We start from the raw sequence: 12,986 nt of genomic DNA, 5'->3' as shown, positions 1-12,986 counted from the left end.
TGGTTTTAATTTCTACAGTAGCGAATAATTAGGCTATTAGCAGCCTATCTGACATGAAAACACCAGTTTGAGATCAAAGCTTATAACAGCGCTTTGCTTTGTGTTTTGGATGTAAAGCATGCCAGTGGGCGTATTAATTCGAAAAACAGAGCAATTCAAATGCCCACTCCTCTCGGTTCCTTCTCACCTGGCCGACCTCTGCGACTACTCCAGATGCGTCAATCCGGGGACGCTTGCACTCTGCCCCGGCCGATTCCACCAGAGCTGCCGACGTCTGCGCGTCAGATGCTGGGTCTCCTCGCTTCATTCCCCGGAGAGCTGCGCCAGAAGCCCCGGTCGAGTTGGGATGCACCCCGGCCATTGTGTCCTGGAGCTCTCGATCCCGGTCCATGATAGCCCGAGATACAGGCAGCATGATTGATATTACGTCGGTCGACATTAACATTTAAAAACGCCTGATGTTCCCTGTCTAGTGCTAGAATTTTTCACCTATCCTTTCTACCGTGGCCTCTGTCGAACTCTTTTCTGTGGTCAAAATTATGTTTTGTAAGAAACCGATTTGGGTTTTATATAGTCTGTCCCTATGTATCCACTGTTATGCAACCCTTGATATTAAAGATGATCAGATGTGTATAATCTGATCAATATATTCGATATAACTACTTGTTTCTTTAAAAATTGTTGCCCTTACAGCCATTGATACGATGCAGATTACAAATCAATTCTGTACAAAATTAGTCAACGTTAATTTTCACCGGTTCATAGCCTTGTTTAGGCCTAGCCTACCAACGTTAGTCATGAAACGTTACAGCAATATTGAGTCTGCAGAAGGCCTAGACTATTTCATGGTTTTATTAACCTAATTAATTAACTACACTACTTAATAATGATACTGTGCCTGGAATCATATGCCCAGTCACCGTTGACCCCTTATTTGTGCCAGAGACAGAAATATTTTACGAAAATACATCAACATCCTACCTCAAGCGCAGGACTAAAATCACTAAACATGTCTTCCCTGACTGCTATTGCCTTTTTCAGTCTACTCGTCAGTCTTTTTCGCATGGAGAGGGTTATTGAAAGTCAATCCTGAAGAACCATCTCCCCATGTTAGTCTTCCGTTCTGTGTTAGATGAATTCCCAAAACAAAAGACAACGGGGCTGCGGTATTTCCTTTACCGTCTTCCCTATATATATTTTTTTCGTCCTTATCCCGGTGTATTCTTGCGGCGTGTACACTACAGAAAGGAAATTATCTTCCCTCCCCCTCTGTGCTCTCGTGTAGGTCCCTCCCTCGCTCGCTCCCCTTGGACGTGCGCCCTCGTATCTTCCGTCCCCCCCCCCCCCCCCCCAAAAAAAAAAAAACCGCACACACTAGCATGGAAGCCACAAAAAAAACGCAGTGCGCCGCAGTGCTTACAAACAATTCAAATGGGGGGGTATGAGAGGGCCATGTTCATTTTCACAGCATTTTGAACCTAGACTTCTTTAACCAGCGGAATATGAATGACGCATGATTCGCGTGCTCCTCCTTTAAAATAGACTAGAGGCCTACTAACCTGTGCTGTAGAATACAATAAACATTTCGAAGGTGACAACATTACTCAGATAAATGTGCCATTGAGGTTATAACATGATTGTGCTCCTATTATTACACAACAGCCAGTTCAAGGTCTTTGGACCCCTCAACTACAAATCAAGAGCCTCAGGAGGCATTCCCGATCCTGGTTTAGAGCTTGGCTGACACCCAGTGGTCAAAACTTATGATCTTCATGGGAATTAATGACTATAGGCTGATATAATGTATGTATGTGTGTATGTGTGTATGTGTGTATGTAAGTATGTAAGTATGTAAGTAAGAGGTCTGCTAACTTCTAAATACTAACCTATAATATATATATATATTCAAAAGCCATTTTAGACTGTAATCACATGCTATAATGTATGGAATAGCATTGGATATCCAGAATGTTGATTCAGGCCGTTGTCTAGAACCTCCATAGGCGGAGTCAGTGTGAACGTAAACAATTGAGTACAGCACTGGAGGAGTCAGCTTCATGCAATCCAAACTAGACCAGACTGCCTGGGAGCAAGAAACACACAGTCTCCTTTTAAGGGGTTTTATTAGCGGTGAACGAGCAGCCTTTGGCCTAGAGATGAAAACAGAGGGAGAGGAAAGAGAAATTACAATGGAAATGTATTAGTAAAGTTGAATCTGTTCCACTGACAAAGAAAATCCTACCAGTTAATCTTGCATGACTATTGCTTTCTGTCCATCTTTTCTCTGTGGAACAGAGGCAGGAAATGCATTAGTCCTCTTAAATAATTAAAGTAGCCTTAATTACAAAACCATATTTTTGCTGTGTGGCACCACACGTCAGCCTTTTGCTCCATTTCTGGGAATTAAATAATTATAAAAAATAAAATAAAAAAAATTAAATTAAAATCACATGCGAGTTATGGATGCATCCCAAACTCCCTACATAGTGCACTACTTTTGACCAGGGCTCTGCCGTGTCCATAGTGGCTGAACATTGTGACCGTGCGGTTCCTTACAGTCACTGGCCAAAGCATCCCTCTACACACAGGCTGCCGTCCAGCGGCGAACACACTTCAGTAGAACACATGAAGTAGATCTGAGGGAAGGAGAGAGCGAGAACAGAGGAAAAGGGAGGGTCAGATGAGAAGCAAGTCAGCCACACCTACAGACAGAGCTGCTGTTACTGGCCTCTTCTTGCCTTTGGCTAGGTCTCAAGGCTCCTGTTGTTCATGACCATTGATCGATTAAAGGGCTAAACAGGTGAAATGAATGGAGGGAAACTGTCACGCACTGCCAGATCACTGAGAATGGAGCAAAGAAAAACAGAGGAAGATGGCTACTTTAAATCTTAAGACAGCCATTGGCTCCAAGTTAAAATGTCTAGTGCAGTGGGGCAGCCCTCACCTCTTCATGGTCCTCCAATGTCTGGGTCTGTCCAGAGGTGAGGAACTGGAAGGTGGAGATGGTGAACCTTCGTGTCTGGCCATGGTGGAAGGGTGGGGGTGGAGGAGATGGGTGAGGCTTCTGAGAGGCCGGGTCCAAATGGTTAGGACATCTACGCAGGAGGCGAGAATGTGGTTATTCAGCGCAACAAGAAACTCTTTTTGAAGATACTTCCCTTTTCCTCCAGCCCTGTGATTGTCTGCCCACAGACGTGTACAGTTTGTAAATGTTAAATCATTTCATGTGAAATTAATTACTTTAAATTGTACCTCAAAAATTAGTGAGCTACAAAAGTATTGGAACAGTGACATGTTTTGAAATGAAACGATTCAATGACTTTAAGTGAAGACTGTCAGCTTTCATCTTTAGGGTATTTTCATCTATATCGGATGAAACGTTTAGAAATTACTGCACTTTTTGTACATTGTCTCCTAAAATGGGGGGGGGGGGCAAATTTACTTGTGTATTAAAGTAGTCAACAGTTTAGTGTTTCATCCCATATTCCTAGCACCCAATGATTACATCAAGCGTGTTACTTCAAACTTGTTGGTTGCATTTGCTGTTTGTTTTGCTTGCGTTTCAGATTATTTTGTGCCCAATAGAAATGAATGGTAAATTATCTATTGTGTCATTTTGAAGTCACTTATTGTTACTGTAATGATAAGTTAGCATGTCTTGGGGGTATGATATTTGTGCGTCTAACTTTATCACTTACATTCAGGAATATCCATAACCATGGTAGCATCCACATTAACGTAGAAGTGTTTAGAAATATTCTATTCTTATTTACAATTAAAGTGACATGTACATTATTTATCATTCCTTTCTACTGGGCACAATATAATCTGAACAACCAAAACAAACAGCAAATGCATCCAACAAGTTAAATGTAATCATTGGGTGCTAGGAATATGGGAGAAAATACTTAAACTGTTGACTACTTTAATACGCATAAGTCAATTTGTCACAATTTTTTTTTTTTTAAAGTGGCGAGATTACATGCAACAAGTGCTGTAATTTCTAAACGGTTCACCCGATATGGATGAAAATACCCTCAAATTAAATCTGACAGTCTGCATGTTAACCTCATAGTATCATTCCAAATCCAAAGTGCTGGATAACAGAACCGAAAAAAAATTAAATACATTTTTTTTTTTTTTTAAGTTTCACTGTCCCAATACTTTGAGCTCACTATCGTTGTTGAACACAGACATGTAGGAGCCTAGAAGGTCAAAGGTAACCCTGCAGCGTACCCATTATAGAGGAGTACCCAGACAGTCTGTCCTGATCTGGGGTAGGCCACGCAGTAGTGTACCAGCAGGACCACTTTGTCATCTGGGGGGTTGAGCAGACGCACCTCAAGGTGTAAGGGTTTACCCAAGAGCATCTGCAGGGGCCGGTGGTACTGGGGGTAGAAGCTACTGTACTGCTCGTCTGGAGTGGAAGTGGGGGAAAGGGTGTTACTTTAATGTGTTACATAATAATGTCCATCCTTTCCAGGTGCTTGACAATGTTTCTTGGCATCCAAAGCAAATTGACATACTGTTAAAATGCTCTAAATGTGATCTTTATAAGTTGACATGCAAGACTGACCACTACCACTTGGAGTGTGGAGTTGGAGAAACCGACAGCAGCAAAATGGGTGAGATTTTGTGAGCAACTAAAGCTGCGTACCTGTGGCAATCCTGAGCTGGACCCCCAACACGCCCTGGGCCTGAATGGAGGGGCCAAACGAGGGGGTCTTGACCAGGAAGCCAACACTCACCACAGAGCCAGGAGTGTACTGGCACTCAACCAGCAGCCTAGGAGCAACAGGAAAACAGCCGGCAGGGAGGCCACAACTCATATTACAGAATTAGTCAGAAACTTCATTCATTCCTGCACTGAAAAAATATAAACTCCCTTCCTATGGAATACGTCACTCAATAAGATAATAATGCATTGAATTATTATTATTGTTCTCTTGTTTGATCGGAATGTATTTTTCTTTGCCAAGTAACAGTGACACGTGAAATGAACAGCCTGTGAACCCCAGTGGGGGTTTATAACTGACCTGATAGGAGAGTCTCTGGTGATGGTCCCATAGTTGAGGGTGATTGACTGGACCGTGTTGATGATCTCCACCATGTAGATTACCGTTTGGCCAACCTCCTGTTGAAACAATAGGGTCCAGTTCAGTAGGGAGAAAACGTTTTCAAACTGAACTTGTCAAACACAGATTGATGTTGTCCACTGCAAAACATTATGCTACATGAACCCTGCCCAGATGTTGTCAATCACTGCCTGACTTTACCAAGTAGAACTGTTAAAAGAAAACAATTCACCCATTTTTTTTTTGTTTATGTTATGTCTGAGCCATGTGTCACTTCACATGTTGTCATGTGCATCTGCATTCTTAATCAGAAACTCATCAGAAAACATTTTGGGACTGTATCAACTGTAGACTAATTAAACAAATACCAAAAGATAGTCTGACTGAATGTTCCTTTAAGCCCAGTGCCCTCCAGAGAACACAAATTGATTCAGATTCTGACATTTTGGAGAGCAATGTTAATGAACTGCACCCATTCAGTAACCCATGAGGCTAAATGGGGTCCCAACCATTGCTAATCAACTCCGACTTTAAAAAATGAACTCAAACTGTACAAGAAGATAATTAAGGGCCACTCACGTATCTGTGGGCCCCGCAGCCGCCCAGTGGGATCTTGAACAGGGCGTAGTCTGGGGTCACCCTCTGAGGGGCGCAGGTGGGGTTGCCAGCGGCAGTGAGCAAGGCGGGGGACAGAGGGGGGTCCGTGAGGGAGGCGGGAACCGAAAAGACAAAGTGGCGGTCCAATGTGCATTCTGGGAAAGGACATGTATACACTCTGGGTTAGCTAAAGGTTATATAAAAGGTCATGGATCTAGAGTGGCATTCCCCAAGGTTTTGACTGATATTGGGACCCTATATATCTCAGACAATTAAGATTCATTGCGGAGTTGAATCTTAATTGTATTTTCTTGATTCCTCATGTCCTCTTCCTGCATTGGAGAAGGTCAGGAACGGACAAAATAATCAAGAAAATACAAATTGTGATTCATTTGGGGTTTTACTTACCATCCATGGAGTAGTAGCAGGCAGAGGGCTTGGTGCTGTAGCAGCAGCCCAGAGAGAGACACTCTGCCTGGGATAGAGCGCGGCGGCCGCAGGGGAGGCGCTGGTCACTGGGAAGGTTACACTCTACAGGGGATACAGAGGAAATGTCAATGGACAGGAGTGACCAGTAATCTGAATATAACATCCGACATATCCCCTTATTTCCATTCAGACAACATAGGACAGGTAAGGCTCAATACTCGCTCAGAATTAAAAACAAATTAAGCAATTTTAAAAAGATTGACGTTTCAGCCATTAAAGCATTCATCAGAACGAGGATAACCAGTTATGTTTCTACCTTGATGAGAAACGGGTATGGAAACTGGACAGGACAACTGGGCCTTTCCTTTTTGTCCATTCAACGTGGAGTAAATCACATCTATGCGGTGCTCTTTACCCTGTTAGGAACAAAGATAGGAGTCAGTTTAGCCTTTTAGACCATAATGAATGATATTACACGGACAGGGAGGACCTGATCCTTGATCAGCACATAAAACACACCTGGACAGTCATGTGACAGGAGTTGAAGGGGAGGTTCAGGGTGATCATGCCATCCTTTCCCTTGCTTGCCACATACCCACAATGCTTTGGGGCATACTTCAGGCTCATCTCATTCCCTTCGATGTCTGAGAATGATTTGTAGCCATTATGCACAATCACTAAGACATTTTGAAAATAAATGCCCATATTTTGTCTAACAAAGCCATTATTTACATTTAAGCCCAAACTGCAGTTCTGGTGAAACATATGGTACTGCACAAACCAACACATTGTCCCCCCCACCCCAATAAACTGAAAAAAAGCTTAGGTCCTCTCAACCATGTTAGAGTTCAACTCATGCAGGGATGATGACAACCATATGCACCTGAAACATACACCCTTACCCTTGACAACGACTCCAGATATGGGACCTGGGGGAAGCTCCACCCTCATGTGGCGAGCAGAGCAGAAGACGTGTGGCTTGGGGGGAGTGGGAGGCCTGGTGTGGGTCATCGGTGGGAGGGTGGTGGTAGTGGTGTGGGGTGATGGGGTCACAGTTGACGAGCAATGGAGCTCCATAATTCTGTATTGCCCCAGGACTGTGTCCCAAAACTTCAGGGGGAGGGAGAGCTGGTGTGGGTTGAGGGCCTGGATGAAAAAAAAGGAGGAAACGTTGGGTTTAACAGCCAAAACCAACAACTTCCACTTCAATGGGCCACATCAAAATAGCAAACTGAGGTCCATTTTCACAGCAAATACTTCAAAATGAAAACAGGGTTTATAGTCACCAAGCAACAAATGGAAGAAAACTGACAAACAGGGAGGGACTATCTGAACCTGTCCAATAAGGAACTCATTTTCCGTTGCGAAACGCTTCGTTTCATTTTCTACTCTGTGCAGTAATGAACACGACCCAGATTTAAGTTCTGGGGGACTCACCATAGCCTGGCTGTGGCAGGCAGGGAGAGGGGAATGGAGGATCACTCCACCACCCTTACTCAACTGCAGGATGTATCTACAAGCCGCCGGGGCACTGGAGATAGACACCCAGCCATTCATCTGATCTGAAAAGAGCAATGCAATTCACATGCAAGTCAGTGAGCATTAACGTAATAAAAGTGAATCATGGGCCCGTGTGTTCTTCCTGATTGGGTCGTATGGTCAATTTAAGCAGCAGCCCACGTCACAATTGGGAGGGAAGACAGGGGTCTAAAATCAATTCCTTTATAGATACACAATGAAGCAATCAATGCAGCAGTTTGTACATCAAATAAGGGAATTCTGGACATCAAACACCGACCATGTGGTGAGCAGAGGGACATTCTGACCTTTGACCTGGATGGAGTCCAGGAGAGCAGAGGGCAGCAACACCATCATCTGTCCTGCTAGACAGTGGAGGGAGGGCTGAGGGGAGAGCCCAGGAGAGAGGGAGGGCTGAGGGGGGAGAGTAGGGGTGAGGATGGACATCCAAGGAGTGAGAGTAGTAGTGGAAGATATGGTACTGGAGGAGGGTGAGGTCTGGGGTGGTTGAGTAGCACCAGGCAGAGCTGCGACTGTGGAGGGAAGGGCTGGGGTGGTCAGAGGGGGGCTGGGCGTCAGGTAGAAAGGATATGGGTGGTGTGGCTGGTAGTGTGGCACATCCACGGGATACGGGTAATAACTACAGATGGTATGGGCAGAGGGAGAGCAGGTGACTGGCTGAGGGTAGTGGTGGGGTGGGTAGACTGTGGGCATTGTAGGGTCCTGAGGACCTGAAGGGAGAGTCTGGGGAGGACTAGCTGTGACAGGGCTAGGCCCTGGGGTAGGTGAAGGGTAGTAGATGGGTATGAAGGGATAATGGTGAGGACCAGAAGGGGGGTAGTAAGGACCATATGGGTAATAGTATGGACCCACAGGCCATTTAGGAGGTTGGGTATAGGGATCAGGATTGGGGCTCCCAGTAGCAGACATGGGCTCTTCAGTAATCAGGGCCTGATTGGTCATGTGGATCCCATATGGGTCATTTGGATCAGCAGCTGTTTTTGGAGGTTGGAAAACAGGTGATGAAGGTTTGGATCCAGAAGGGGGAGGAGGAGATCCGGTAACAATGGGGTAAGAACGACGTTCAAAGGCAGTAGGTGTTATAGGAAGAACAGGTTCAGTATCGAGAGGTGGAGGAGGTTGTTCGGTATAATATGGAAGAGAATGTTTGGTATAAGCGGGGGGAGGAGGTTTGGTATAAGCGGGGGGAGGAGGTTTGGTATAAGTGGGGGGAGGAGGTTTGGTATAAGCGGCGTGTGGAGGTTTGGTATAAGCGGCGGGAGGAGGTTTGGTATAATCGGCGGGAGGAGGTTTGGTATAAGCGGCGGGAGGCGGTGGTCGGATAGCTATAAGAGGAGTAGGATAGACAACAGAAGAACTGTGGACACCAGGGGCGATTTCATTATAATAGTCGAGCATGGGATCGTGGGTAGGAGGCGGGGAGAGGTAAAAGGAGTCACTGTGGTCTCCAGAGCCGTAGGGGTGATTCCCAGGCCCCATGGGGAAGAAGGGCTGCTGGCCTGGGTATCTCCCTGGGAGAAGATGATGGGAGCCAGGGTATGGATCGTGACTAGGGTGGAGGAGAGGGTGATAACCAGCTCCACCATAAGGGAAATGGGGAATTTGGGGATACATGCCATGAGGGAGGTGGTGGGGGAACGCAGGAAGTTGGGGCATCTGTTCCTGGGCTGGGGGTTGAGTATAAGGGGTGATGGGTGGAGAGGTAAGGGGAGGGCTGGTGGAGGGAGCAAAAGTCACAGGGTCAGGTATCTGCTGCTGTGGGTCACCAGGAGAGAAGGGTTGAGAAAATGGAGGGGAGGGAAAGAAGGGAAATGGAGGAGGGTGGTGTGAGGGGCAGGAGAGGATGAAGTCCTGGCCGTCCAATAGGACCAGTCGATGAACTCCATTCTGGAAGAGGAAACATTTTATTTATATAGAAGCTCAATTTAATGCTAGAGTGGACTCGAAGTTAAACTGAATGATTGAGTATCAACTTCCTACAACTTACTCGGATGGTCACACATGGGGCTGTAAAGGGAACATAAAATATGATGTCTTCTGAGTGGGTCTCCACTTGGTAGGCACACTCTTCAGACACAAACGGCACCCACTCGCCGTTCTCTGTTAGGGACAGAGAGAGAATGAATGAATCAGTCATAATCCAAATGGGAACATGAGCAGAACAAGCCAACTCACCTATGACCTGTAGTGTGTGTATGACCTCCTCCTCTCCATGTATCTGGATGGCCATGCCAAAGTGGGAGCAGAGTACTGAGGGGACAGAGTTTGGGTGGACAGGGTGGGGTCGGGGGTCAGGGTGGGGGACTGGGCAAATTATCTTCACAGGGCTGCCCCACCACAGCATGGGCAGGACATAACTACCATGCTGATAGGGGGGAGGGAGAGTGAGTGAAGAAGAGAGGGGAGAGACAGACAGAACACAGACAGTGATTAATCTCATGTTCTAGTATGTACAAAAGCAGGGTGGATTGTAGCGTGAATGGACAGGAGGCAGTCTGACTGGAGGTTTCTAAGAGGAACAGATCATCAAGGCTGAAATGATATTTTTGCAGCTACCTATAGTATTCACTTTGAGATGTTGATATTTTGGTTCATTAATATTAATTAGTATTTTCAAAAAGTAAAAAATATTTTAAAATTCTCTTTAGTTTATCAAACTAGTCAACCTTTTGATTCACTTTAAGCACTTAAAATGGACATAGGTCAATCATTTCAAATCTCACTACTTTATATTACACAATTTAAAAATCAATTTCATAGAGTGTTACAAACTGAACTATATTTAGTAACTTACTTTTTCTTTTAGTAACTTACTTTGATTTGGTCTAAATAGGCATTTGGCAGTCTAATGTCAGTGCACTGTCTAACTGCCATTTCTCAAGTCAGACTACCCACACGCCAACTCACTTTTCTCAGCTTCACCGTAGGGACGGTGCCAGGTTTCCTCCAGACATGACGCTTGGCATTCAGGTAAAATAGTCCAATCTTGGTTTCATCAGACCAGAGAATCTTGCTTCTCATGGTCTGTGAGTCCTTTAGGTGTCTTTTGGCAAACTCCAAGTGAGCTGTCAAGTGCCTTTTACTGAGGAGTGGCTTCTATCTGGCCACTCTACCATAAAGGCCTGATTGGTGGAGTGCTGCAGAGATGGTCATCCTTCTTGAAGGTTCTCCCATCTTCAAAGGAACTCTGGAGCTCTGTCAGAGAGACTATCTGGTTCTTGGTCACCACCCTGACCAAGGCCCTTCTCCCCCCGATTGCTCAGTTACCCTTCCCCAGATCTGTGCCTGGACACACAATCCTGTCTCGGAGGTCTACGGACAATTCCTTTCATCTCATGGTTTGGTTTTTGCTCTGACATTCACTGTCAACTGTGGGACCTTATATAGGCAGATGTGTGACTTTCCAAATCATGACCAATCAATGGAAATTAAATCACAGGTAGACACCAATTAACTTGTAGAAACATCTAAAGGATGACCAATGGAACCAGGATGCACCTGAGCTCAATTTGGAGTCTTATAGCAACAAGTCAGAATACCAATGTAAAGAAGGTATTTTTAATACATTTGCCAAACCTGTTTTCCCTTTGTCATTATGGGGTACTGTGTGTAGATTGACGAAGATTTTTTTTTAAAATTTAATCCATTTTAGAATAAGGCTGTACATAAAGTCAAGGGGTCTGAATACTTTCCAAATTCTACGTACATTTTTCATTGGAAAAATGGACAATCCGCTCTGGACAGAATGTGCGTTTTTAGGCTGACTTCAAGTTGTCCAGAAATGGATTTGCACGATATGCAAATATGTGCATATTTAATGACAACACGTCATTTGCACATTTTAATACAAAATAGCTATAGTTGGGTTACAGTCAACTGGTAAAAGTTGATTGTAATATGATTGGGGTGGGAGAGTTATCCTTTCTTTAAGGGTGTGGGGCCTGGCTTTAAGCAACCTGGGGAAAATATTCTACCTCCTGCATGATGTAGCAGCCATCGTATGGTGCCATCATCACCATCTCTCTCCAGGTAGTCTTCACATGGTAGCCACAGGACGGCGGCAGCTGGAACAGGGAGATGGGAGAGGCGCCCGCTGGAACAATGAACAGGGGCATATTCAATATTCAGGAACCTACCTGAATTTGTCCAATATAAACTCTTGTTTGCTTCTTAAAAACAGTAAATGGCTTCCATAATGAATACTTAAGGGCCAGGAGCTTCCAGATCACATGACCTTGCCAGGAAAAACTCCTGGGGTGTACTCATTTAGCAGATTCCGTTGCAAAACGTTTGCAACAGAATTTGTTTACTCTAGGAACCAAATAGAAGGAAACAGTGCAGACGGAACAAAACGGGGAGGGACCTGCATTCAATTTGTCCAATAGAAACTCTAGTTTTCATTGCAAAATATTCTGTTTGGAGTAAATGGTTTCCCGTTGCAAAACGTTTTGCAACAGAATCTGCTAAATAAATACACCCCTGGCCCCAGACAACTAATCTAATGAGCCCATTTAATTATATTCCATAACAAGTCACTGATGCTTTCGCATTGTGGTAAAGGGATTTTAGAAATATTGGGTGGGTCTCCAACACTTACCTCTATCCACCAGTAGATGTGTGTATCCTCGTCCAGATGCAGTGAGCATCATGAGGTTGTCATTACACTGGACCAGAGGCCTCATCGACAGCCATTCACTGGAGTGGGGGTTGTGGTCAGCTGATGGACCATAGACCTTCCCTTGAAAACCGTGGCCTTCAAAACCTATTGGATAAAAGGAGAGATCTTTATCCATGCCCAAACACCAATTGAAAACGCATAAACTACTGATAAGATGTGGGTTAATATCACATATATTAGGACGACTGCTTGACCTCACGCAGTTCCAACTCCATTAAGTTTGCTGACGACACGACAATAGTAAGCCTGACTGCAAACATCGAGACAGCCGACAGGGAGGATGTTGGCACGGACTGTGTGGTGCGAAGTAAACAACCTCTCCTTCAACGTCAGCAAAACAAAGGAGCGAGTTGTGGACTTCAGGAAACAGGCTGGGCACCGCCGTGGAGACGGTAAAAAAAAAAAAAACAACATCAAGTTCCTTGGGAAGGTGAAATGGTTAAACCACATAGACACCTCGGTTAAGAAGGCACGACAGCGACTCTTCAACCTCAGGATGCTGAAACCCCATTGAGAGCATACTGTCGGGCAGCGTCACAGCAAGGTGCCACAGAGGGTGGTACGCTCAGTCGAACGCACCATTGGGTGCATACTGACCTCCAGGACACCTACAACACCAGGTGTCGTAGGAAGGCCAAGGTGATACATCTGGGACCCCAGCCACGGCC

General features: G+C 45.0%; 3 protein-coding genes across 10 annotated transcripts in view; all 3 read right to left on the bottom strand.

Moving 5' to 3' along the window:
• The window catches only part of LOC139424489 (RNA binding protein fox-1 homolog 2-like), a 38,483-nt gene extending 37,230 nt beyond the window's left edge, over positions 1-1,253 (bottom strand). For 4 of the 8 annotated variants that reach the window (XM_071176384.1, XM_071176386.1, XM_071176390.1 and 1 more), the window contains exon 1: positions 188-1,237. In XM_071176384.1, the coding sequence (XP_071032485.1) occupies positions 188-445 (258 nt within the window). In that variant the 5' untranslated portion in view covers positions 446-1,237. Of the gene's footprint in view, positions 1-187 lie in introns of all 8 variants that reach the window. The other 4 variants (XM_071176393.1, XM_071176385.1, XM_071176388.1 and 1 more) reach the window with 3 other exon arrangements.
• LOC139424506 (myb/SANT-like DNA-binding domain-containing protein 4) overlaps positions 1-12,986 on the bottom strand; it is a 1,073,247-nt gene that overhangs the window by 211,095 nt on the left and 849,166 nt on the right. The gene's annotated exons all lie outside the window — the stretch shown is intronic.
• On the bottom strand, positions 2,107-12,533 carry LOC139423505 (zona pellucida sperm-binding protein 1-like). Its single transcript, XM_071175113.1, has 18 exons — positions 12,518-12,533; positions 12,238-12,402; positions 11,615-11,733; positions 9,816-10,005; positions 9,628-9,740; positions 9,080-9,307; positions 7,928-8,003; positions 7,539-7,663; positions 7,004-7,247; positions 6,621-6,745; positions 6,418-6,517; positions 6,081-6,203; positions 5,655-5,827; positions 5,037-5,134; positions 4,658-4,785; positions 4,237-4,417; positions 2,945-3,095; positions 2,107-2,636 (listed from the first exon to the last, which is right to left on the bottom strand). The coding sequence occupies exons 1-18, from the start codon at positions 12,531-12,533 to the stop codon at positions 2,559-2,561; spliced, it is 2,433 nt and encodes an 810-aa protein (XP_071031214.1). The 3' UTR covers positions 2,107-2,558.

Source organism: Oncorhynchus clarkii, chromosome 13, assembly GCF_045791955.1.
Source record: "Oncorhynchus clarkii lewisi isolate Uvic-CL-2024 chromosome 13, UVic_Ocla_1.0, whole genome shotgun sequence".
Taxonomy (NCBI): Eukaryota; Metazoa; Chordata; class Actinopteri; order Salmoniformes; family Salmonidae; genus Oncorhynchus; species Oncorhynchus clarkii.
Note: the sequence above shows the minus strand (reverse complement) of the source record. Positions and strands in the feature narration are given on the sequence as shown.